The sequence below is a fragment of the Candoia aspera genome, chromosome 2 (genome assembly GCF_035149785.1).
Source record: "Candoia aspera isolate rCanAsp1 chromosome 2, rCanAsp1.hap2, whole genome shotgun sequence".
Classification (NCBI taxonomy): domain Eukaryota; kingdom Metazoa; phylum Chordata; class Lepidosauria; order Squamata; family Boidae; genus Candoia; species Candoia aspera.
The window spans coordinates 147,937,876-147,965,827 of NC_086154.1; the positions used below are offsets into that span (position 1 = coordinate 147,937,876).

Sequence of the window (27,952 nt, forward strand, 5' to 3'; positions counted from 1 at the left end):
AAGACTTTTTTTTTTTTTTTGGTGTGCCTTTGAGTCAGTTTTTGACTCCTGGCGACTGCGTGGACTAGTCCCTGCAGTTTTCTTGGCAAGATTTTGAAAGTTGTTTGCCCTTGCTTCCTTTCCTAGGGTTGAGAGAGAGTGACTGGCCCCGGGTCACCCAGCTGGCTTCGTGCCTCAGGTGGGCTTAGAATTCACAGTCTCCCGGTTTCTAGCCGGATGCCTTAACCACTGCCCCAAACTGGCTCTCCAATGTCAAGACTACTGCTATGTTAAAGAGAAGGGGCCATCACTGGATCTCTGAGGCTTGTAATGATGTAGTAACTAGAGAACTCAAGCAGGACTAGGGAGCCCTAGGTTTAAGTCCACCCTTGGCCATGGAAATATACTGGACGATTTTTGACCAGTCACTTTCATTCCGGCCCATTTCATTGGGTAGCTGTTGTGGGGGTAAAGCAAAAAGTGCACAGTGGAAAAAAAATCCTGCAACATCTTTGTGCAAATGGTTGATTGAATAAAATATATAATCTCATCCATCATGACATTATTTATGAAACTGCTAATGCTATGGGTGATGGAGCTGTCCTTTAAGTGCCTTGAAATGTGGATTAATTACAGACCTGGTTGCATTCCCTGTCTCATTCTCAGGATTAGAGAGTACCTGTTGTGCAAACGGGGCAGCAGAAGTGGCCTTAGGTAAAGGTAAAGGTTTCCCTTGACGTAAAGTCCAGTCGTGTCCGACTCTAGGGGGCGGTGCTCATCTCCGTTTCAAAGCCTTGGAGCCGGCGTTGTCCATAGGACACTTCCGGGTCATGTGGCCAGCATGACTCACGGAACGCCGTTACCTTCCCGCCGAAGCGGTACCAATTAATCTACTCACATTTGCATGTTTTCGAACTGCTTGGTGTGCAGAAGCTGGGACGAGCAACGGGAGCTCACCCCGCCGCGCGGTTTCGAACCGCCGACCTTCCGATCGACAGCTCAGCGGTTTAACCCGCAGCGCCACCGCGTCCCTCAGAGTGGCCTTACTGAGGCTCTTATGAGGTTCCAGAGATAAGCCAATATTCAGAGAATTGCTTGAATACCTGGTTTGAAATTTGCATCACAGAGAAACTGGCACAATATCATCACACACACATACAGAGCTGTAGTCCCACAACTTCAACAGTTTCTCAGAAAGAACAAGAGTTTCAAGTTTCTAGCCCTCATGCTTGTAAGGTATTGGGAATGGGTGCCATCCTCAGTAGGCAGAGTTTTACAGTCATTGGTTTGTAGTGTATGCCCCCTTTTTAAACAGAAAAGTTAGGAGTGCTTCAGGAAAGGTATTAAATAATAAGAGAATCCTGGGGATAGGAAATGAGGCTGTAGAAGGCAGAAGAGGAGAAACAAATATGGCAGAAGGAGGGCATTGTGTAAAAAACATGGAATTGAAAAGGTTACATTCATCAAACTTCCTGTCAGCCCTTTGAGGCAGGCCAGGTCAAGAAGCAGGCACGGCACGTATTCTAGGAATGCTCTTCACTATTGTAGAGTAGAATAACAGAACCTTGAAGCCTGACATAGTTTCTCTCTGCCCCATCTTACATCAAACAAAAAGGAGGAATTCTGAGTTTTTTCTCATGCTTCCCTTTTCTCAGGGCAGAGCGATCTTTTCTCAAAGTGTCCTCTTAACGACTTGCTAATTCCTTTCCTGTTCCCAAAGGCAGGTCTACCTTCCTTCACACCTCCTTGGTAATAAATATGTACAGTGTCTGTTTGCCATAATTATACTATGATTGCCCAACAATGAGAAAGGTGGCATATAAATCATGAAAATAACTAAAGCACTTCACTTTTGATTGATTTAAATTGTGAGGACTAGCAACTTGACTTTGGCTCCTGTTTCTGTCCCTGAGGTGAGGTATGATCACTGACTTGCCCTGAGGAAATCAGTCATTCGGCTTTGGGTTCTGGCCTCTGTCCCAGCTGGGATGTGGCTCTGGCCTTTTCCAGGATGCCTGACTGTAGGCTACAGTTTGCAACTGTTTTTCCTGCTCTGAAGACTTCACAGAAGCTGCTTGCCGGCAGTCACTCGTCCAACCAATGAATGTTTTGCCTCTCAGCTTTGCCCTGTCACTCAGAACCCAAACCGTCAATTCAGTCTTCTGATAAGGCCTTATCAGAGCTGCCCAGCTCTGCTAACTCAGAGCTGTGCCTTGCAGCTTTCGCACCACCCCAAGAGCTGGGCTGTGGAAAGCTGGAAGCCGCATGATGCACAGGCTGGGGAATTCAAGGGGGTGACTGAAGGACTGGCTTGCAGGCACTGCTCTGCAACCTGGCTCAGGCGAGGCCAAAGGAGACCCATGAAATGGTGGCAATTTAAATGGATTTGCAGAAATGAACTTGCTAAAAGGAGGAAGAGCAACCATGTTGGCTTGGCCCCAAGCAATTCATCAACCCACATGGCTGCAACAGGCAATTCAAGAGAAGCGGCCCCAAAGCTCCTCAACATTGCAGTGGACGATGGGAAAGATGATATGCCGCAAGCAATCCTACGGTTGCTCCCCTCTCCTCACATCCTCTATGGTGTTGCAGTGAAATGGGCCCTTCAGAAAAACAGACAGCCTTACTGGGTCCCCAGCGCCTGTTGCCACTTGTGAGGACTATAGGGCAGCCATTCAGACAAGCCAGCTTCTAAGCCCACTTTCCAAATGATACTGCAAGCAAGCCACATATTTTCTGTAGCTTTTGTATTATTATTCTATAATACTGCAGTAAAGGCGGAAGAATATGTGTACTGCACAATCACTAGATCAGCTACCGAGTGAGGCTGAAACATTAAAAAGATAGGTTACAAATCTTAATACAAACATATTTAGATTCTGGGGAAGGGGAGTTAATCTTCAGCTCCTAGAAATTGGGGAAATATTTATGGTGCTAAGAAACACAGTTTTCCAAATGAAGTCAAGCAAGATTTGGAAGAGAGTAAAGGCCTCCTGGGGTTTTTTCCATAGCACAAGACAGCATCTTATTTCCAAATGCATTTTAATCTTTTGTGTGGTGGCTTCTGCCCTGATCCAATTACAAATAAATATAGCATTTCAATGCATGGGAAACCTAGCCTTCCTTGAAACAAAATCATCACTCTGGAAGACTCTACAGTGATGATAGTAACAACAAGAACAACAATAGTAATAATACCTTGCATCAAAGAAAAATTGATGATGATGATGATAAAACAGGTCAGAATTTCTACCTTGCAATCATGGTCTGTGCTGCACTGTCTTCTAAAATGAGAATGGATCAGTCAACTAAACATGCCAGTTGCTTCACAATGAACCCAGTTGTCTTAACCTGATAGCATCTGTCGCAATCCACTATCTGGACAGGCAGGCCTACAGTTGCAAGGAGAGAAAGGGGAGATTGTGCACTGCCGTTTTGCATCCATAGGTACCTAGTTCTAGGTATCTGTCCCTGTGTCAAGAGGTGTTTGCTTGAGCTCTAGCTTCAAAGGCCTTTAATGTCAAAGCTGGAGGAGGGGGGAAGGGGAGCAGGGTGTGGGGAGTGAATTGTAAAGAGTGACAGTTCCATCTGTAAAAGGCACTGGGGAAAATCACTCTAAAAGACAGGGCAGGAGGACCCATGCTTTAACTGAGACTTTAATTTTGAGAGCCAGTGAAGCCAGCCATTGGTTCCACCTCTCTCTCCTTCAGCATCACTCTCAGACCTACTTTTCTGATTAAGATTAATTACACGTAAAGCCAGTGCTCTGCCTTGATGAACAGCTCTGCTGGATCAGCCCAAGAACCAGCTGGTTCAGCCCTCAGTTCCCACAGTCATGGGGAATTCTTCCCAACCAGATGCCTTCAAGGTGCCCCGAGCAACCCAGGAGGGCTCTAGCATCCTGCTCCTTGTGTCTCCCAGCAATTGGTACCCTACTTCCAATGCAGGTCACCCATAGCTTCATGACCTGCAGCTATTGATAATCTTGTCCTCTGTCAATTAACTACTGTATCCTCTTTCACATTACCTTTGCTGTGGTGCCTTCTGTTCTTTTCAGTTTCCAGGCCCAGAGGTTTCCACCTGCTTTCTATGCAACCTTCTTTACATGAAAGCTCTGGGGAGCAGTAATATGAAGCTGGAAAAATGTGAGAAAAAAGAGTGAGAGAGAATGAGAGAAAGAGGCAACATCCTTCCCGCCATGAAAGACTGTGCAAAAGATATCTTACATTCCTGGATCAACTAGTAAGAGATAAGACCGCAACAGATATGTTACTTTGATGATTAACTTCCTTGTTGTGTTTTTAATTTGCAGAAACTTAAATTCTCCCCGTAATTTTGGATGAGGTCTAGGAGCTCTGTCTTCCATGCCTAACCTCAACCCACCAAATACAGTGGCCATTTCAGGCCTTGATAGAGACTCCCTGAAGTTAGATTTTTACTCTCCAACTCCAGACCCTGGAGCTTATCCTTGACTTGATTGCAATAGGAAAGTGTTAATTTCATTGGGTTCATAAAGAAGCCATGCGAGTGTTCCCCCACATATATACACCCATAAAACTCTTCTCCCTGTTCTTCATCCTCCTTGTCAGAGCCCTTTGGAGAAGGCGGAGACATCACTTGGGTGTCTGCTTGTTTTTTTTTTTTGGTCCCCTCCCTGTTTCTCTTCGGTCTCCTCTGTCATCAACAGGCTGGGATCTTCTAAGAGGGCTCAGCTGAACAGATCAGCAGCCAGAAGTGAGAACACATTCGTTCGCCAGAGACAGCCCAACTTTTTCCTATTCTCCAGCGTCTGTGGACCAGGAGACCTTCAGAACGTTGAGAAGGTTTGCCCTCAGCACCAGGTCAGTTTGATCCACTGTTTGGCCCAAATGTTGTGGTTTGAACCATATAGCCATTGCTTCATGTTTGGGGTTTTGATGATAGCGTTGTGGCCTGGAAATGCTAAGAAGGGGAACTGGTATGAGAGGAAAAAGTGGACCGAAAAATACAAGTTAGAAAAAGAAAGGCACCATGGTTGGACAGAGAGCTGCAAATAAGCTCTATCTACCTGAAGTTGGTCTGCTGAAAGCAATATATTACTGGGGCTGGTTGTAGTCATCTGTAAGGGAAATGCATTTGGCACATGGGTAGAGGTACCCTATCTTAGTTCTTGTTTTGCATGCTGGGATTTGATAAAGAAAGCAGGTTCTCAGGCTGATTCAGGCAACTTCTCATGCTGGAGGCTTCTTGCTTTTACGAGTGGCATAGCCACGGCCATAGGCAGCGGAAAAATTAGATGTCTTCTCTGCTGGAGGCAGTAAAATGGGTGGTTTACCTGCCTGCCTCCTTCCTCTTCTAAGAGTGAAGGGAGGAATAGTGTTCCAACCAAATGTGTTAGCAATAACAGAATCATTAGAGAAAGCTAGTGATTGCAATGGAAGGAGGTATTTACTTCTAGGAACATATAAGGTGGTCTTAGAGTTTGTGATACATACAAACAAGTGAAAAAAAGTATCTTAGTGAACTGAGATTCTTTTTAAAGCTGTATATTTTTGGGGGGACAATGTGGGCAGATTAGCAGTGATTCAGAAAGATTTCTGTAAAAAAATACAAATAAAATAGATTTGATAATTGAGGAGCAGGATATACAGTAATAGATGCTTAGATAAACAGATAGCCAATGTTTGTCAATTTCCTGTCCATTAGATGGCAAGATGAGGTTCTCTATCTGGAGAATAAGTCTTTACAGATAGATGGGAAAAGTTCATACTTAGCACTGGGACTTGGTGAATGCAGCAAGCCTTGCTTCTGCATAAACATACAAAGGATCAGATAAAGTGGGCTGGTATTCTGAATTCTTCCAAAGTGGGTTAGAATTCTGAGTTCTTCGTCTTATAAAGTGAAACAGGGTTCTGTATTCTAGTTCTTAGAAAGAAAGCCAAAAAAAAAAAAGATCAGAGAAAAGATGGCATGCTTTCTTATGCAATTACTATGAAAGCAATTAATGTGAAGAACATCAGGTGTGAGAAAAAAGGCTTGGCAAACTGAATGACCAGCAAAGAGGCTAGCAAGTTGTTAAGAGAGCAAAATATTATTATTATTTTTTTAAAAATACGCCCTTCAGAACAGAATGGCAAAAGGAGTGCATTACTTGGAGATGGAGGAATGGGCAGCTCATGAGTGGTGTTGTCATTTTTAGAAAAGCTGAAATGCTGGACTGAGAGACTGGCATAAGAGAACGTATTGAGTAGAGAATGGAAGAAAGGCAGCTGACCTTTCTTAAACGCACACAAAATGAGAGTGTGGGGCTGCTGAAATAGTGAATGGAGCAGAGGCAGAATGCTAACAAAATGTTATGAAATAGGGACACACCCCTCCCCGCCCCACCGTATGTGTATCAATCATATTCACTACACAATACTGGAAGAATGTGGTAGATGGCCCAGGCACATAAATCCAACCAGTTCCTCCTTTGAGAAACTTAATTTTCACATGAAGTCCCCTCCTACACTATAATTCTGTGCCCTTGCTTTTCAGCCAAGGAAGCTTTTGCGTCCATTTTAGAGGCAAGTGATCAGGCAGATGTTATGTTGGAAGGTACCTGAGCAGTAGCTCCCTGTAACTGTATCTAGGATCTGGCTGTTCAACTTCCTGGGGAAAAATGGACCAAGCACTTAATGTGAGATTGGAGCTGTGCAATCTCATGCATGGGCCTTAGAGACAGGGCCCCTGGCTTCAAGCCATGATTTAAACACTCTTGGCCTTGATTCCTTTTCCATAAAATGGACATAACATCCCAAGTCTACACTCATGGATACGTAAGCAGGCCTGTCTGCTTTTAATCGAACAACTTTCCTAGAAGAAAAAAAAATGCTTCAAACTTCTGCAACCGAAGAATGCAGAAGGGGAAGCTCATCGCCACTGGGACCCTATATCTGTGCTTTCCTTTATGCTAAACAGACTCGGTTATGCTACAATTAATCTGAATTTTTATGGAGCCATAGAACCCTTTGTTGTATTAGCAAGATATAATCACAGTTCTCACAGCACTCTGTCCTTACAATGATCCCACAGTGTAGGCCAGTATTATTATTCCCATGTTGGGGTGGGTGTGTGGGCTAAGAAAGAGTAGACACCCCTCCGCCACCCAGTGAGTTACTTTCAGAGGCAATTTGGAACTGGGAACCTTCAAGCTCATGTTCTTTGCAACTGTACTACTCCAAATATGGACATATTGCTACCCACACAAGCTTTCAGGATAGAAAGAATTATATTTCTAAAGAGAGTTCTTCAGAACCAAAGGAAAAAAGCTTTCATCTCTAGTTATTGGCACTAGAAAATCCTGGCCGCTTCAGCCTTCTCCTATGTCCTCGTGACACTGGCTTTGTCTTGTCCATCAGCCAGGATTTCCCACAGTTTTCTGTACTGTAAAGCACCTGACAGGAGACCAAAGGAGTCAAGAGAAGCCATCCTTATAACGACAGTTTGTTCTCCATCATCACAGCAAAGACTTGGTGCTGCTAAGGATCACCACTGGGAAGGACTGAAAACATGGAATTGGGGAAGAAAAGGCTACTGAAGAATGAGTGTGGAATAAGGTGAAGAAGAGCCTGAGTAAAGAATTGTAGCATAAAGGTATACTGAGAAAGGTAACGAGGGAACTGCATGGATGAACAATAAGATGAAGGCAAAGATTGGCAATGAAAATCTGGCAGAACTGGAATGCAATGAAAGGGGGAAAATGCATGCTTATTAGTGTTCCTGTCTCTCTCTCTGTATACAGCCTCCTTGCCAACTTCCTTCTGATCCCAGGAACATTTGAGTCTGATTTAGTTTCTGTCCTGGTAAAAATCCATGCAAGGTTCAGGAAATAGGTTAGATTTTCCCTGATGTCTTTTGAAGTGGTCCACTCCTCTGCTCTACTTTCCATCCTGGTTCAGAGCTGGAAATTTGCCAGAATCCTGCTGCAACTGGGGAGAATGACATCCATACCCAATATTTCCACATCCTCTTTCCAAGTTGTTGATTTACCTTCAGCCTTGACTCTCAAATCCCTGGATTCTTTCGAAGGCTGAGGCTCTGCTCAGTTGTCTTGCAAAGTTTCTGATGAGGGAAGCAGTGAATTAAAAGGCAAGCTGGCCTCCCTGTAGGAGCATCTGATCCATTCTAAGGCGGATTAACATTGCTGCTTCAGTTGCCCAGGCACCCCAATAACAAATACCCTAGAGATAATTATCTGAAGCTGGGGTTGGTGGTGATAAAATGCTATAATCAACTCTGGGACCCACATCCCTTCTTCTCTTTCCCTGCGTAGATCAGAAGCAGCATGTTGACTTATGGGTAGGGCAACAACTGTAATTTTGGCTAACATTAAATATTCAAAAGGAAATTTCATTCTTGCTGATAACAACTGGTGTGGCTGAAAGATAAGGTGATGTCTCCAATGTTTGTGACAGAGTTGGTTTGATGCATCACTGTCGAGGGGGGGAATAGAAAATCTGGGACATTTTCACTGTTGGGGCTATGTTGGATATCAGCAAACATGCCTACTATTGCAAACAAACAAACCAACAAACAAACAAATAAAAATTGAACACTCTTGTCTTGTCCTAGAGCTGCTCTGCAAAAGTTGAAACATGCTTTTAATAACTCTCTTACTGGAAGAATTTGCAGTGACTACAGAACAGCCTTCTACAACCATTACTGATAAAGGAAGTTCCTCCAGATGGGCAATTCCTAAAGCAGAGGTGCAGAACCTGAAGTCCTGGAGCTGCACATGGTCTCCAGAAACCTTATGCGCAACTCCCAAGGTTCTCAAAAAGTTGCTACCTCTTGATATTCTTTAATATAACCTAAGTGGGAAATCATTGCATGCATGGGGAACAATGCCAACTATATTTATTTAAATGTAATTCTATTTAAATTAACAACAATTAAAATCTGGTTAGTTTCCTCATCCTGTGTAATTTTTGGAATGCACACCAGTGCAATTAGTATGGCCAACATCTTGAAAAAAGTTGTACACTCGGGTCCCAGAGTTACCAATCAAAAGTCATGAAGCAGCTTTTCCATGTGAGAAAAACAACAGAAGTATGGGGAACCACCAATGGGTGACTGCTGGAAAATGGGGACACCTCTCCATACCATTAAAGGGCAAGTGCATAATAAAAACCTCATTCCCAAACACCCCGTCTCTACTAGCATCTGAACTGACAGGTGCATATTGCATTTGTGCCTTAGATTGCAATCTATAATCCAGGCCTGCGCAACTTTTTTCTCTGTTAAGAATCCACCTGACCCGGAGGAAAGTCTGTTGGAGTCCACATCCTAATAATTGAGTAGGGCCAAAACATTTGGTGGAGGAGGGGAGAGCCATGTTTTCTCTTCATTTGACCCCCTCTTTTTTCTGTGGTTTCTCTTTTTTACTTTCTTCTCTTCCCCCTTTCTCTCTCACTCTTTCTTTTTCTCTTGATTTCTCCACTTGTACCTCTACATGATAGGCTTCAAGGGACAGGCCAAGATCCAGAGTCTTCCTTGTTGGAATTAGCCCATGAGCTGCATAGAAGCAGGTTAAGGCCCGCAAGTTACCCATTCCTTGCAGGAACCTGTATGAAACTCCACTGAACTCAGGAGGATTTAATTCTTTGACACTGTAGGCATGATTGCAGAATTAATGCTCCTATACTGAAATGTCGTTTTTGGGGTTGTATCCAAGCACTGCTTTAGCCACTTTACTATTAATTATGAAGGCTATTCCATTTCTTCTGTGGTCCTCTTGTCCACAGTAGTAGATCTGGTGGTCATTTGATGTGAAGTGGCCCATTCCAGTCCATTTCAGTTCACTGACGCCCAGAATGTCTATCTTTAATCTTGACATCTCACCAATAACTACATCCAATTTGCCCTGGCTCATAGATCTTACATTCCTGTATACTCTCACCCTACCTATTCAACTTGTATGCAGAACACATCATGCGACAAGCTGGTCTTGAGGAATCCAAGGCTGGAGTTAAAATCTCTGGAAGAAACATTAACAATCTCAGATATGCAGATGATACCACTTTGATGGCTGAAAGTGAAGAGGAACTGAGGAGCCTTATGATGAAGGTGAAAGAAGAAAGTGCAAAAGCTGGCTTGCAGCTAAACGTCAAAAAAACCAAGATTATGGCAACCAGCTTGATTGATAACTGGCAAATAGAGGGAGAAAATGTAGAAGCAGTGAAAGACTTTGTATTCCTAGGTGCAAAGATTACTGCAGATGCTGACTGCAGTCAGGAAATCAGAAGACGCTTAATCCTTGGGAGAAGAGCAATGACAAATCTCGATAAAATAGTTAAGAGCAGAGACATCACACTGACAACAAAGGCCCGCATAGTTAAAGCAATGGTGTTCCCTGTAGTAACATATGGCTGCGAGAGCTGGACCATAAGGAAGGCTGAGCGAAGGAAGATCGATGCTTTTGAACTGTGGTGTTGGAGGAAAATTCTGAGAGTGCCTTGGACTGCAAGAAGATCAAACCAGTCCATCCTCCAGGAAATAAAGCCAGACTGCTCACTTGAGGGAATGATATTAAAGGCAAAACTGAAATACTTTGGCCACATAATGAGAAGACAGGACACCCTGGAGAAGATGCTGATGCTAGGGAGAGTGGAAGGCAAAAGGAAGAGGGGCCGACCAAGGGCAAGATGGATGGATGATATTCTAGAGGTGACGGACTCGTCCCTGGGGGAGCTGGGGATGTTGACGACCGACAGGAAGCTCTGGCGTGGGCTGGTCCATGAAGTCACGAAGAGTCGGAAGCGACTAAACGAATAAACAACAACATACTGAAATGTATATGTGTGTCTGCTGGCAACAAGACACCTCCCCTTTGCTTAGTGATTTAAGTCCTCAAGAAAAACAAGGAGAGGGTGGGGAGGTGGAGAGAAGGACACAACTTGGAGAATTATTGACCTGTTAATATGCAATTTTAAAAAGCCTTCCCAAATGGCACAAGTATAATAAATATAGGAAATAGGTAAATACAACTGGCGACATAAAATAACCTGGAACAGGTGTCAGAGAACAGCACTGCAGTAACGTTCTTCATAAACTCATGAAACAACATGAAATGCAAGAAATCAGAAGAGTCCTGTGGGCTCAGATTAAAGGCCTATCCAGTCCGGTATTCTGTGCCTATGGTGGCCAAGTGGATTCTGATAAGCCCAGAAATAAGCAGGTGGGGCCAAAGCTGTTTTTCGCTCATGAAAGGCAGACTGCCACTGATACTGCCTCTGAGCTATTGTTAATATCAGTAGGGATCATTGATGGCTGTATCCTCCATCAATATGCTTGCTTTTCTTTTAAAGCTGTCCCATCTCTTTATCTCGAGGTAGCAAATTCCATAATTTAGTCCAAAACCTTCAGAAAATAAATACCATTTATTAGATCATCTCTGTCCCTATCTTTGATATTCTCCAAGAACTCAAGATTAGTTATGTGTGTAGAAGCCAAGTTGCTTTTTCTATTGCAAGACCTGTCTGCTGTGTATGATAGCTTGGCTCTTAATAACACATTCCACCAGTTTGCCAACATAAGAAGTTATTGGGATAATTGCCAATTATTGGGATTACTTCCCTCAACTTCTGATAATTTTCTTTTTAAATAGCATTACATTGATCTCTTTCCTGCCCTTCCAGAAAGAGCAATCTTATATTTTCTTAACCAATGAATAGAGTCTTGATCAAGGAATTTGCCTGTTTTCAATTTGTCAGTGCCAAGAACTGCATTTCCAATCACCGTTATTTGTTGTACTGCCTTGAAGTCTTTTCCTGAAGATTTAAGTTCAGACGTAGAGCTCTCTCTTATATTTTATGCCATGAAGAAAGGTCTCAATTCTTTATAAATCTTCTCTGCAGTGTCCTCATTTTTATCATTCTGTGTTCCAACCACCCCCAACCAGATTTCCTGCTTTTAACGTATCTAATTATATTCAATTATTTCCCTTAATATTACTTTTTTTTAAAATTCTTATTATGAAATTGCATTTCTTTTGCATGGGATTCTTCTCATTTAGGTAAAGCTCCCCATTATTTTCTGTTGCTGCTGTAAGGTCTATATTCTAGCAAGTTTCTTTTATTTAACTCCCAAACATTTTGGAGAACTTTTCAATTTTTTTTTCTTTTTCAACATCATTTTTACCAATCTGCTGATTTTTGAGAACTCTCTTCTTTGAGAATCAGGTATGTCGGTGTGGGATTTAAAAAAAAAACAGGAAAATAAAACGCCCCCTCCCTTTCTCAGTTACAGATTTGGAGCAGCCTCTTAGACTCTAACCCAGCTTATCTCAACCTTTTGACCCTGGAGGAACCCCTGAAATATTTTTCAGGCCTCAGGGAACCCCTGCACATTCAGGCTAAAGTATAGGCCAGAAGTTACAAAAGTATTATATCCGTTTCATGTGTAAGCCTGTATATATGCACTGACAGTGTTCTTAAAACTAAAAATAAAGAATGAACCTTACCTTTTTAATGTGAAGTTGCCCGAATTTGAAATCATTTTTTAAATAAATCATGATCTCCCAGGGAACCCCTAATGACCTCTTGTGGAACCCTAGGCTTCCACAGAACCCTGGTAGAGAAACCCTGCTCTAAAGGCCCTGTGGAATAAAAGTTTTCCTGAATGACAGCAGAATAGGGGCAGGTTGGGCTTTTGTGAAAGATTGTTCCATAGGGCCAGGCCAGCCATTGAGAAGGCCTGCCTCTGGGTACACACACACACACACACAAACACACCCCAGTTGGGGAGAACCCAAAGCATTCCCTCCTGGTTGTATAGATGGATTCAGCTGGAAGGAGATGGTCCTGAAGGCATCACGCCATATAACAAGATTCATATCCTTCACAACGCAGCAAGCTCCATTTATAATTAAAATGGTAAAACTTTTATCTATGTAGTTGGTTATGAGCTGGTTCATCTCTTTTCTGAGATCAGAATATGCATTTATCCAGACTGTCTGAGGATAATAGTTGTTTATTCGTTCAGTCGCTTCCGCCTCCTTGTGACTTCATGGACCAGCCCACGCCAGAGCTTCCTGTCAGTCGTCAACACCCCCAGCAACCCCAGGGACGAGTCCGTCACCTCTAGAATATCATCCATCCATCTTGCCCTTGGTCGGCCCCTCTTCCTTTTGCCCTCCACTCTCCCTAGCATCAGCATCTTCTCCAGGGTGTCCTGTCTTCACATTATGTGGCCAAAGTATTTCAGTTGTGCCTTTAATATCCTTCCCTCAAGTGAGCAGTCTGGCTTTCTTTCCTGGAGGATGGACTGGTTTGATCTTCTTGCAGTCCAAGGCACTCTCAGAACTTTCCTCCAACACCACGGTTCAAAAGCATCTATCTTCCTTCTCTCAGCCTTCCTTATGGTCCAGCTCTCGCAGCCATATGTTACCATTGCTTTAACTATGCGGACCTTTCTTGTCAGTCTGAGGATAATTCCAGCCCTCTATTACTACTACTGTTTCTTCCCCGGAGCCCCCAAATGCCTCCCAGATTTCACTCCCTGTCTCAAGGTCAGCCTGAGCATTTTGGTTAAGGAGGAAGATAAATTACTCTTGTGCCTAGGATTTGCACCCGGTCTCACTGGGAGTCTGTGAAACAGCCTGAACATCTGAGATGCCCAGTTGGTTTGACATTGCATCTTCAATGATCCGTGTGCTTCACATTTTTTGGTGTCTGCATTTGGAATCAGCGGACATTTCCAATTATTTTGCAGTGAAAATTTTGCACAAAGTATGCATGTTACAATAATCTTTTATCAAGGCATATGTGACAGTGGTTTGATTTGTTTATCCAGAGAGAGTACAACAGGTGTACAAGACAAAGCCATGCAAAGATACTGGTGGCCGCGGTTACTGTTTGACCAATCGCGACCAATGCTGAGCCTAAGAGCATCCCAGACTACAAAGGAAGTGGGACCTCACTGAAAACAGGCTATATCTCTAACCTCAGATGAGCTTGCTTTCCAGGCCCTTCATGGTTGACAAAAGCTATTTTGAACTCCAGGGACACACTTCCATTGGTTAACTCCTGGCAGAAATCAAGAGCCAGAATGGTATAGTGATTAAGTTACTGGACTAGTAGCAGGGAGACCCAGGCTCTAGTTCTTCTTTAGGCACGGACACCTGATTGGGTCTCTCAGTCCTAATCAGCATCAGGCTCTGCAAAAAAATGGCTGATAACTCCTCTCCCATTGAGCAGCATTGCAGCTTGGTTGTACGAACTAGCATAGCAAGCACAGTGCAAAAAAGAGGCAGGCCCTGCAACTAAGCAGGGCAAACGCTAAAAACAACAACAAAAATTATTGGCATATATTATTCAGTCCCTCAGGCAAATCTGATCCTAGTTTGGATCAGCATTAGATTTATACAGACTTTATACATTTCAATTTGAGTGATGGTCTGAAGGAAGAAGAGTGAGCACAAGCACCCTTACTCTACATTCTCCATTGCCCTCCTCATGTTCTTCTGAACTTCAGAAGCAATGTGTTTTTTGGATCCATGTAGGCTCCTCATGCAGTGCAAACCCTAATTCTGCATGATGTGGAAACCCCCACAGGAGAGCAAAGGCCTTAGGTTCAGAAGTCTTCATCAACGTGAAGAAAGGTTTGCAGAGAGCAGGATTAACACAAAGATTATGCTCCCTCTCTTCTCGAGCCTTAGCTAAACTTAGCTATTGAACACCCACTACTGCAGAGGCACAAAGGAAAGGAGCTTTTGATTGTCAGGGTTATATGTCCCTTTATTTTGTATTGCTGTTGGGAACTCTCAAGTGAAGCACAAAACTCAAGTTTGTAGCTTTTGACACCAGGTAAAAAGGCTTCTCTTCTATAATTTGATACTTCTGTGGAAGGAGGGAGCTACTGCTTGTGTTTAAAAAGTGGTTTCAGATTGAGCATCAGCTTTAGGCACTGCCTTAAAATGAAGGTGAGATGAGACTTTGATCATGAAATTTCCCTACCTTATTCAGCAAGTTTCGTGCAGCATCTCTTCTACCTTTCTAATCTTCCTGGGCTTCCCCACTGCTATATTCCTATTTATTCTTCCCACACAACATCCATTAAAAACGTAATATTTGAACAATCTGGACTTGAGAGCACCCTAGGTTAGATCATTGATCCATCTATCTCAATACTGCAGCAACCTGTCAGATTACCAGAAAGGACTGCTGTCCTATCTGTATGAACTTAGTATTACTTTAATATCAGTATTTTATTCATGATCCTCTGTTGTTTGCAGTTGGTGGCACTGCCCCAGTTTAGAACAATAAAGGGAACATAGCCCAACCTTTCCTAACAGGTTTCTTCTAAATACTTAGAGATTACAACTTGCAGAATTCCCAGCCAGCATTTGGAGAACACCAGAGTTGGAGGCAGAATTGACAAGCTGGTGTCCTCCAGGTATTTTGAACTGTAAGTCCCATAACCCTTGGTATTCACCTTGATGATTGGATTGATGAGAATTATAGTTCAAACATCTAGAGGGAATCAGTTGTCTACCCCTGATTGGAGAAAGCTCTGTTCGTTATGGATAATAGGATATTGATTGATTAACGTTTATGGCTTTAATACTCCATTGGCAGGCTTGCGCAACACACTTAAAGAAATGAAATGGCTGACAAGTTTGTGGTTCGGTGTGGTTTGGGTTGCAGCATGTTGTCTGAACCAGACCATCATGCTAGGCCTTTGTATGCTTTATTTGTTTGAACATAGCCTGTGATGGTCAAGTAAGGACTTGGCATGTTGCATGGACCAAGCCCATGTATGGTAACAAAAATTAGATCTGACTGATACAAGCAGATTAAGATGTTGTAGTGATATCCAGATATTGTTTATAGATTCATACTCTTAGTAAATGTATTTGCTTCATATTTACTTGAAAAGTAAAAGCCATTTTTAAAAAATGAACACTGGGTTATTAAAATTTTCAAAAATCTTTGGTAATTTCTCCTCATAATGCAAATTATGCTAAAAATTGTCCTGGGCATTCCTTGGCTATTAGGGGAGTAGCGAGTATGCATTAAAGAAGTTCGGGGGATTATGTGGAGGCCTCATCATTTGAAGGAAACCTTTTCACCTGGAACTTGTAACTGTTCACTTTAATGCAGTGTTTCTCAACCTTGGCAACTTTCAGAAGTATGGACTTCAGTTCCTAGAATTGGCTATGCTTGCTGGGGAATTCTGGGAGTTGAAGTCCACATTTCTTAAAGTTGCCAAGGTTGAGAAACACTGCTTTAATGGGTGAAGAAGTACCTGCTTGCCTGACAAAGGGTAGATTTAAAATAGGGGTGGGGAAATACCTCCCCCCATCTGCCACAAATGAGGGGATGGGCAGATTTGTAGCTAAAAGTGAGCAGAGCCACCCTCCTGTTATTTCTGCGTGGCACACCTTTTCTCTTATCCCTTCAGAACTGCACAGGAGGACCAGTTGGTATTTTCCAGAAATGTGATTAGCTGACTTACAAGGAAATGGCTGTCTCCTCTGCATCACTCCACTGAGCATTTTTGGCTTTTCTTTTCCTTTTCTCCCTCTAGGCTCCTCCCAACAGTATTAAATTAAACCAAAGGCAAGATGAAGTTAGGCTGAGGGCTGCTTATGGTCCTTAGCTGCAGATTGTCTGTCCTAGTTTAAGAGAAACAGATGGAACTTCTTAAGTGGACTTTGGTCTAATCTGCCTAGTACTGTGACTGGCCCAATGCCTTTGGAAGCTCAAAAGCAATATGAAGAAAACTGGCAATTCTGGTTGTATGCTGCCCACATCCAGTCTCTCTGAGGTTCTCAGGTTTTACAGCCACACAGGAAGCTACCAAAGATAAGGTTGTTTAGACACAAGTGGGTGCTTCTGTTTAATTTAATTATACCACCCAACTCTGAACCAATTATGGGCGGTGTATAATGAAACCAAACAGAATAAAAATACAATACAATAATTATGAAAGAAATAAAAAACAAGAACTGATGGTGGATCCGGCTAACCATACCCACCCACAATCTGGCAGAGGCCCCAACTGCCCTAACCCAAGGCCTAGAACAGCAAGGTCTTCAAGGCTTTCTGGAACGCCAGCAGGATGGGAGCCACATGGATGTCCGAGGGAATCTCATTTTACTTGCTCTGATTTTGTTACTTGGTTTCAAATAGCCTTCTCCAGGTTGGTGTTTTTTTGAGCATAATTCCCATCATCCCCAAGCAGCACAAACAGATGTTACTGAACACATCTGGAGAGCACCAAGTTGCGGGAAGACTGATTTGAAATTATGTGTGTGCCATTTGTGTGCCTCAAGATCAAAGAAGGGTAGCAACTTTAGGATACAACAAATAAAAATGACAAAATATGCATGTGAACTTCAGTCTTGTCCATTCCCCTCCCACAGTGAGAAGAGAATCCAGGAAGTCCTTTAAAGGCCCCCAGAGGTGGAAAGTGGGAGGAAGTGAATCAGAAAACAACAGCCCCACTAGTCCCACATCCAGAGGAAGTTGGTGTCTGCTCAAGCTTGATTTCAAAAGCTTCCTTTGGTACCCCGTGCTTGAACACATTGCAGAGATGGAAGGATAAGGCCTGGCAGCAGATCCAACTGCCATCCAAAGGGGAAGAACAGGGTCATGGAAGGATGTGGAAGGGAAAACATTGCTTTATGCAGGACCTACAAGTATGTTACAGCCAGCAGAGAATCCCAAGTGATGGCACAGCAGTTTGGGGCAGTAGATAGGACTATTGCTTCTCAAAGAAGAGTGGAGCACTAGAACCACCACTGGTGGCCCCCAGAAGAGAAACCCCTAAACATCTTGTCCTTTTTATTGCTGTAAGATGTGATGAATGCTACTAACTTAGGGCTCAAAGAGATATGACAAGTTCTGGGAGTGGACCACACCTTCATGCAACTGGTGCACCACTGCTAGAAAAAAGGATGCTTAAACCTGTAACATGCCTGATCTATCCTCATTCAAACCCCTGCCCCACTCTCACTATCAATGTTGTTGTTGTTATTATTTATTTATTAGCATCTCTGAAGACTGATGGGGACAGAAGCTCAGAAATCGTTGCATTTTCCCTGACTGGTTTGACTTCGGACAATTTTTTCTTCATTTTTGGGGTGGGGTGGGTAATAAAACTTAATATCTTGGAGGATATTAAATCTTATATGCAAAGTAACCATTCTCCAAGGAACCAATATGGGATGTCCCTCACTTTATCTTAGAATTGTCTATAAGTAAGTTAATCTTACTGGCTCAGTGCCACTTTGCAAATGCTAAACGTGGGTAGGAACGTGCCTTGTTGAGTGACCTACTGGTATAAAACACAAGTGGTTTCACCATGCTGGTCTTTAGCCTGGTTTTCTCCTTGAAATGCTTATTTTCCACATGGAAGGGGGTTTTTTTTCCTTTTTAGGAAGGAATATTCAGGTATGTGAGGGTCCAAGCGCGGTCTCTCCCCGCCAGCCCATTCAGACTTAACACCTCATCAAGAGTTAGGTTACAGTTAAGCCTAGCTCACACAGCATGTTTAAGCCATAATGTGACTTGTTTGTTTTTGGTTTAGCATGTTGGGTGAAACCAGCTATTACTGTGATTTAGAGCCTTTCCCCTCTTGTACTTCACCATGGCACAAGCAAGCCCTGGCTGGCAACATTTTTTCTTTCTACCATGTCCCTATGATGTTACCCTACTGAGGGCAGCCTCAGTTCCTTTGAAAGGAAGCCAGGCAACTGCCACGACTGGGAGCAGAGGCAAGATTGGAATTGGGAATGGGGGCAGCACATTCCATGCCAATAGAGTTTTCTGCTGATTCTGGGATGGGTGAGGAGTACTTCCAATCAGTGTGGGAAAGACCCTTAGCATGTCAGGTGAACTCAGCCAATTGTGACTTAGTTAATAAATATGGCTGAGAATGATCTGTGAAGCCCATCAAAAGCATGCTTGAGGAAATGTCTGTCTCAGTTCCATCATGAACAGAGAAATCTTTGATGACTTTGTCACAGTTGGATCATGTTTAGAGCAAGAGGTATGGATGGATTGATCATTATGGCCTGCCTGGTTGCCTCATCATTATCACTGTTTTACCTTACCAAAATTCTCAAGGAAGAGTCAGCAGAGAGGAGAGGCTCACCCTAAGTCATCCTGTGAGCTTCATGTCTAAATGGGGATTTTTGAACCGGGGTTCCCCAGGTCTAGTCTGACACATTGGCTTTCTGCATTATGTTCAGCGTAGTAAGGGGAGTCCTTTAGTAAGCTTTCATTACTGCCTGCACACACACAATGTTGGTGTGCAGAAAGGCACACGGGGGGCGGGGGAATATAATCAGATCTGTAAACTGATATCTGAGAAGAAAGCACACTCTAAAGTGAGTTGTCAGTTCTGAGGAAGAGAAAGTGATCAGAGAGACAGATAGAGAATACTGAACCTAATGCCTCAATTTCTTAATTTCAGGGTAGTTTTAGACCAGGAATAATGATGCTAGGATCAAGGTAGACAGCTGCATATGTACAATGGTCAGTTACAGGCATGAACCTAGGTCTAGTTGTTGGTACATATATATGGGAAGAACATTTCTACTCTGAGGTAGCCATGGTATACGGTAGTTACCATTTATCATCCAGTCTTTTGAAAGGAAGAGAACACAGCAGCACTGTGAATCCACTAGAGGATTGCTACTCTATCCTCTGTTATGTGCAGAGAGGATATTGTTCTATGGACTTGGAAAGGGAATTTTCTGACCAACCCATTAACAGCATCATTTTAGGTGATCATTGAGGTAATCCAAAAGAGAGAAATATTGGGTACTTTTTTTCTTTTTAAATCAGTGCTTGCATTTTTAGCTACTCCAAAAAGGCCTGGGCAGTTCAAAATTTTACTATTACATCTTATGCCTAGGATAATCACCAACAGAAAGCAAGGGTCACAGAAATGATTGACTGCAATTTCAGCATATAAATTGAAGTTATCACTTAACTGATATAAAATGATGAGACTAAAGAAAGGGTTAATGAGAAATCAGTATTATAAATAAGAGTGTGGGAGACAAGAACAATTTCTCAAATTATTTTTTTCCAATACAGAAAAGGCTTTTGATAAAGTAGAATGAAAGTTTAGTAAGAAGATGAATTACTTCACTTGGTTGATTAGCTTGTCGAAATATCAGCAGTCCCTATATGGAATAATAGGAAATTTAAAAGACATTTCAAGAACAATAACAATAAGTTGGGTTATGCCTAGAGCACAGAGTAGGATGACATGGATGGTGAGGAGTTAGAAGTATGAGAAAAGGTTGAAGATGATGGTACACTCTCCTTCCTCAGATGCTTTTAAACAGAGACTGGGTAGTTAATGAATATTTTATCAGTAGATTTTCTGCAATGGACCTTTCCAGCTATGAGTCTGTGATTAGACTGACAGAATGCCCAATGTGTCTACTGGTCCATACATACAGCTTGTAAATTGCTCCATCTGGGGAGACACTTTGAAAACCATTTATCTTGAAAATTCCATGTTACCCAAGGAACTGGAGATGCTACTAGGATTCAGGAAAAATGAACCTTTAACCCATCATATGCTTTGCTAGTTATATAGGGCAGTTTGGAATTAAAATCCTTGAAAATTCCATGTTTCATAAGTGAAGAAATAGATCCCAGAGTTCCAATTCCTATCATCCTTAGCTCCCTCTAACTGCTAGGCCCCCAAATAATATTTGATTGCAGTAACTTGTTATACCTAGTATTTTCTGTTTTGTATGACAACCTTTTTCTTTTTCATGTAGGCGTTATCATTTGCAGAAGAAAGTTCTAAGGCAGGACAATGGATTACACCAGTCAGGATTCTGCCCCAGAATACATAGAGCCCTCCCATTTGCAAGCAAATGATGACTCAGACCTTTTCTTTACTGGTCCTGAGGGAGTTGATTCCAATGCTGTGCCCACATATTTCTCTCGTATCCCTGAATCCTACAGATACTCTCCAGGTAGGTATGAATGTAGCAGCTGGAAGAAGTTAGACTTTGACTCCATTGAGGCCATGGATGCTGGAATTTTTGGTGGCTGATCCCAGTTTTTAAAGAAAGGCTTAGAAACCTAAACTACTTCTGCAGCTTCTTCCCAATTTAGAGTCATCCAGAGATTCACACTAAAGTCAGAAATGGTGGGCACTGTAGCCTAACATCCAGAGGACATCATGTTAGAAAAGATCCCTCTTTTTAATCACAGATGGTTGTGTGAACAACTTGTGTTGGCAAAATCACTCACTGAATTCTCAAAGATACTTTTGTTACGGTTTTTTGTACTACAGGACAGATGTAAGACCTAGCACAAAAGAATTCAGAGCCAAGTCCTGGTGAGCACTGGCTCAGATTAAATTCTCTGTGTAATAGCCTTCATTTTTTATCATAATGTTCTTGCTCTCCTGCATAGTCTCAAAGTGTCTCAACAGTGTTAAGAAATTCTGGCTGCTTGACTGATATTAGCTGTGGTCACATGTTATGCTCAGTTTAGTGAGTTGTACAAACACAGCTATTGTGGCTTGTAAACCAGGATTTATGGCTAAGTATGTTGTGTGGAACCAAACAAATCTGATTTATTCAACAAACCACATTAAAACAAATTGTGGCTTAGCATTACGTTTAAACCCTATAATTGTTATTGCTGCAAATTGTTTTCCTGCTGCAAATTTTGCCAAACATTACTAACTGTTAAAGCTTTACCATATTGAATCTAAGAACCTGGAATTCTAGTATAAAGAATTTTAAACTCAATAAAATAACATATAAATCTATAAAGATACATGTGCAAATACATATACATGTTTGTATGTTTGTGTGTATATATTTGTGTGTGTGGGTGTATACAAATGTGATTTTAAACCATGCTTTCCTTTTATTTCCTGTATGGAAATCTGTTAAGCTTCTCTTCAAATACAATCAAAAGCAGATGCCTTTGCTGCTCAGATTATGATGTACAACCCATGTATAGCACCTTATCTACTTGATCTCTTTCATTGGGTAGTGCACTTTTCCTTAGCCTGCATGCATGCACATACATGCTCAATGTAGTGTTGTTATTTCTTGCATATGATTATCATCATCACCACCACCACCACCACCACCACTACGTCCCGTCTCTACAACAGTGCGGCAATTATACCCTCTTCTCAATGGTTTGCAATGGGGAGATGGCCATCCCTACAGCACAGCAGCCTGGGTCTCCAGTGCCTCTGGGAAAACCCATGCTGGGCTTCCGATCTACACCTCTACCACATCCTCCTACCAGACCCTGCATGCACCGCCCTCTCCCAAGGACCTTCCCCCTGATGACAAGAGCAGCCCCAGATATCTAGAGATGTTGAAGACAGAACGGATCAGCCCCACTCATGCTGAACTGCTGCCCCTCGGGACCTCAGCTGGCACAGCCCACACTCCTTACACTATGGGACAGGAGTATGGCTACTTCCCGATGCCTGGAAGCCCCCTGACAGCTGGATATTCCCCTAAACTCCGGGGGACAACGCAGCTCTCCCCCACTGGTGAGATCTTCTGTTGGATATCTTAGATGTTATGAAATAATTGCAGGTTTGGAATAGGGGAACCCCATTCATAGGCTTACCTGGTGCTAAAAATGCCTGGCAAATCCACAGCATCAACACAAGAGGAAGAAACTGTGGAGTACAGTACAACTTCTTTGGCTGCTATTGACATGGATTTTAATTTTTTTTTAATATTCTGAATTTCCAATGTTAGCAAATGAAGCTATGCAGCAGTTTGGATTTGATTCTAAAAAGATGCTTTGGAGTGGGTCAAGACATGAACGTAACACCCCTCTGCAACTCTTTAAAACAGCTGTGTCTTTTCCAAGGACTGCACACTGATTCTCTAACAAGAACAGAACAGGGATGGAAACACCAGATTCTACCCAGGTATAATTGCCCAGTGTCACTAATGACTACATTATATCAAGAGATATAATACACATTTCCCTGCCACCATCTTGTTTTGGTTTTTAAAAGAAACAGCTATTAAACCATGATTCTAGGAAAAGATTCAGCTATTTAACAGATTTGCAGACAGTGGTGCATTCATGTTCTTGTGCACTCTAATCTTTTTGAAATTAAATCCATAGCATTGCACAAGGGTACCACAATGTGTTTTCTCCCTCTGGGAATCAGACCATTCTTCTTTTACTGTAATAGAGGTGCTTCTTGAATATCACAACCCTAAGAGCTGATGCCACTCCAGAAAGGCCCATCTGCAGCTAAATGCATGATGATGCTCTGCCAAATGCAGCAGGACCTCTTCTGCGGGCTTTTGTGATCCAACAGGTCTCTTAACAGCAGAGGCAATCTGTCAGGTTTTCTGGTCCTGAGTTGTAAAAGCTTTATATATCAAAAGCAGAATCTTCTTTCTGCTTCGATAGCTCATTCTACAAAGTAGGTACTACCAGTTTCTTGCCCTATCCCAAACTGTCCTTCTCCAACTCAGCATTGCTTCAACAAGAATGACAGCCTTTCCTAGAAATGAAAGACCCTACCATATTCTCCCACTTGAACTATCATGCTATCTCTCCTTGCATGTCTGTTTCCACCCCTTCCCACAGAGGCACGTGAGTGTGTGAACTGTGGAGCCACAGCCACCCCACTGTGGAGAAGAGATGGCACTGGCCACTATCTTTGCAATGCCTGTGGGCTCTACCACAAGATGAACGGCCAGAACCGGCCCCTCATTCGGCCCAAAAAACGCCTGGTAAGTCAACACTCCCCAGGAAGTGGATCCTGCTCGCCTTCTTAAGAGTCCCATCTCAACGTTGCAACTGTCTGTTCATTTAAACAGTGCCATAATTTTGTTTTTTAAAAAGATGCTCTTTCAAGTAGATGGTTGCAGCTAAGGAGAACAAACCTTACAAAGGAGTTAAGGAAAAGAAGGAGAATTAAAAAAAAAAAGATATTGCCTCCAGATAATAACATCCAATATAGAATAAATTATTTCCAAAGGTGGTAAACCTGAGTGTTGGGATCAAGAAATACTGTAATGGTGTGTGTTGGACAAGAGCTTTATATTACAGATTAGGAGTCTATAAAGGCAGATTTTGAGTTCCAGAAAACTGATACGATCCTGGGAAGCTCAGAAGACAAGCCAATCAAAAAGCTAGCCAAGAACTCTATTCTCTCTCTTTCTTGCAAGAAAAGAACAGTGATAGAAACCCCTGATTCTACATAGATGCTATTAAGTCCATTAACAGTAAAGACTGCCAAGTATATATGTATGTATTTATTTATGTATTTGTCCAATGTTTACAGCCTTTCTCAACCTTTTGACCCCGGAGGAACCCTTGAAATATTTTTCAGGCCTGGAGGAACCCCTGCACATTCAGGCTCAGTTATAGGCCAGGAGTTAGAAACTCATTATATTCGTTTCATGGGTAGGCCCTGTAGATATGCATTAACAGTGTTCTTAAACTAAAAATAAAAGAATGAAACTTACCTTTTTAATGTGAAGTTGCCTGAATTTGAAATAAAATTTTAAATTATTTGTGATCTCCACGGAACCCTGGTTGAGCAACCCTGGTTTACACAATGCTCCAATCACTCAACTGCAGATAGTTAACAGTGCAACATAAAATAACGATCCGTAGCAAAACTCAGCTCCCTCAGATCAAGCTAAAAGTGGTTGCTCAGCCACCCTCAGCTCAGATCAAATGTCTTCTTGAAAAGGAGAGTCTTCTGGGCTCAAGAGTGAAGCAGCCCTCCCCCACTTACCTCTGGGGCGGTGTGCTCCAGTGTTAGGGCAACCGCAGGAAAGGCCTGACTGCTTTCTGGCTCATGTCCCTTTCGCCTCTCATCACTATGGGACTTTGAGTAAGCCCTCTCCTAATGCTTTTACCAGGTGGGCAGGTGGTCCCTAAGGTCCTCTGATACCACACTGCATACGGTGTTATAAGTAATAACCAGCTTTATGAATTGGACCTGAAAGCTCTTTGACAACCAGTACAGTACTGGATTTTCAAATACTAGTTGAGAACTACTTTACTAGATGTTGCTGTGAACTTCCTTTGTGGATTAGGGAACCACCATTTGACCTCATGTGTAGGACTACATTACTTGGGACTTTGGCTTCATCCAGCAGAAATCTTCTTAGGTTCTTAGTTTTTATTAAGTATTTCAAGTTCAGTGTCAAAAGAACATGATTTGGGTGTTCTATAGTTTCCATGATCTGCCATCGTTTTCTTCCAATCAACTCAACAAAATTTTAGTGACTCTTCTTGGGGATAAATTGCACATCAGCCTCACCCAGAACAATCCCAAAGTTAAGTTTGTGCCTCTCTTTGGAAAGGGCAAAAGCATTATAGACATTGCTGGCTTCTTTCCCAATAACATAAAGGAGTGAACTTAGTTGCACTGTTCCCTTCTCCTTGGGAATCTTTCTGAGCTAGTGTAAGAAAGCTTCCCTCCCACCCCAATTCTTGTTGCCTTGCTGTATTATTAGAAATTAAGTCTTTTAGTGCAAAAAGTCACTTTTCTCATCTTGTTAGGAATCTGTGGGTTTAAAAGCCTGACTTCTAACAGCAAGTCATGGATGGGTTGGGGACAAATAAATCAGGAAGTGAGACAAGAACTTTATTATCTCTCTTAGTAAAGAACAGAACAGGAACAGGAAACTCCTGACCTCAGCAGATACAATTAAGTCCAGTGTCATCTAGTGGCTAGGCAATATAGTGACCAGTCCCTTGTTTTCATAGACTTGTGCTAGCATATATCACTGTTGTTTATGGCTAATTCCCTGGCCAAGCTTACTGTATTTTTTTAATTGACAGAATTCAGATTGTTCTATTAGTTACAGTACAGTGGTTGAGAGTGTAATTAAAACTCGGGATGGGATGGGATCTAGCCACCCGTTACTTCTCTTCTTCATCCTAAAGCAGATGCAGAGAGACAAGCTGTTTTGATTTGCTGGGTACCTGCGCAACTGGCCAGGTCCTCCCCAGATAATAGTTCTAATACAAACCACATTCTAAGCTTCTAAGTTTTACGAACTGTTTTAAACTTCTGAGTAGGGGAAAAATTGTGAAGACGGAGAGAGACATCAAAAGAAAAAAAGAAAATATAGAAATGATTCCGTATTTATAACAATTGCTTTTTTCAGATTTAAAATAATAAAACACAAGGTTTAAACCCATTAGATATTAACATAAATAAAATATTTTCATGAAAAAAATCTATATACTTTTAACAAATAAAAAATAAGAAGAGTGACATTGTTTTAAAATTTTGTAAATATCTTTAATATCTGGGAACTAATTTTGATTTTGTGGACCCCTGAGAGGGTCTTGGGGGACCCCCAGGGGTCCGTGGACCACACTTTAAGAAACACGGCTCTAAGGGAAAACAATAGGCCCTGAACGTCATTTTCAAAATTAGCAATGCAAGTATTTAATTCTCCACCTCGTTCCATGATGCAGATTGTCAGCAAGCGAGCTGGAACCCAGTGCAGTAACTGCCAAACTACTACAACCACCCTTTGGCGCCGCAACATGAATGGAGAACCTGTGTGCAATGCCTGTGGCCTCTATTACAAACTGCACAACGTAAGGCAATAGGGAGAGAATGGAGGAGGGTGTGTGTGCATGGAAGAGGGGTGCTTGGGGTGGTGGTGGTGGGGTTGATCTGGCCACTTTTTGTCATCATCTCTCATGGGATTCCACATTGTTTTGCTCATGCTGCACCAACCCCCATTTAGCAGAAAAGAGGCATGGCCTTGGGTTTAAGCTGAGGGAATAATGAGCACTGACTCCATTTGGCTTGACTTATCTCTTAACATTATCCCCAGATATTTTCTCTGAGATCTTGATCTCACCATCATCATTTCTCATACCATACAGGTGAATCGCCCCTTGGCAATGCGCAAGGATGGGATCCAGACACGGAACCGCAAGGTCTCCTCAGCCAAGTCCAAAAAGCGCAAAGGAAATTCTGGGGAAGCCACAATCGCAACCACACCCTTGGAAATGATGCCATCCTCCTTAATGGGAGAAGAAGCTGCTCCCCTCTACCCTCTCAGCCCCATGATGCTACCAGGACACTTGCTCCCTTTTGGAGCCAATCCTCACTTTCTAGGATCTCCAGCAAGTTTTCCTCCACAGGCTTCCCCTGCCCCACATGGTTCCCCAGGAGTGGTCTCTGCTCTGGGGTAAACAGCCTTGTAGCATGCGTGTGCGTGCACACACACACACTTTTATATACAGAGACTTTGGGACACATGTAGGGAGAAGATTCTCCTACACAAGGATCACCTTTTGGAGTAGCTCTATTAACTGTTGCAGTTTGGGCCCCTTGACAATGGTCCCTCTGGGTGAGAACTATGATCCCCCAGCTTATCAGAGCAGACAGAAAGGTACAGTGGGGTAATTCACACAAATAAGGGAAGAGGTGGTGATAAAGGGGCAAAACTGTTTTCAGAAGGGATCCTTTTGAATGGCCAACATGGAATGTTGGGGCTGAAAGTTTCCCCTGGGGAGAAAATAATTGCTGACTATACAGAAACAACGAGGGGGGAAATTAGGTCACATTCTGGTTCCCAGGATCAAGAATTTTATGTGTGAAAGTTGATTTGTTTGTTTGTTAATCCAGAAATGCAAAGTGGTAAGTCCTGAAAGTTTTGCCATTTTATTATACCCCCTCCTCAACTGTTTGTGCTAATTAGGATGCAGACTGAAGTGAGCTAATAATGCCTCTAATCCATCTTGCTACCCCTATCTGTAAATAACCTTTGTCCAGTTCCATAAATATTCTCTTTCCTACCCATTCTGCAAGACATGCATTGTAACCCAGATGAGTATTTCTAACCCCAGGAACAATCTGTACCTGCTTGTCCTTACAACTAAGTACCTCTTGACATGTCATTTGTGAGAGGACTTTGTGCATGAGTGGATGTTTCACCCTGATTGCATGGCTATAGATCTAGCCCAAGAATTTCCCCACCACCAGC

General features: G+C 42.5%; 1 protein-coding gene across 1 annotated transcript; it reads left to right on the forward strand.

Annotated features, from left to right (window-relative positions):
- The first annotated feature begins 3,684 nt into the window (after window positions 1-3,684).
- Window positions 3,685-27,510, forward strand: GATA1 (GATA binding protein 1). Its single transcript, XM_063294157.1, has 6 exons — window positions 3,685-4,820; window positions 20,747-20,947; window positions 22,108-22,500; window positions 23,568-23,713; window positions 26,427-26,552; window positions 26,847-27,510. The coding sequence occupies exons 2-6, from the start codon at window positions 20,785-20,787 to the stop codon at window positions 27,156-27,158; spliced, it is 1,140 nt and encodes a 379-aa protein (XP_063150227.1). The 5' UTR covers window positions 3,685-4,820; window positions 20,747-20,784; the 3' UTR covers window positions 27,159-27,510.
- Window positions 27,511-27,952: the final 442 nt, after the last annotated feature.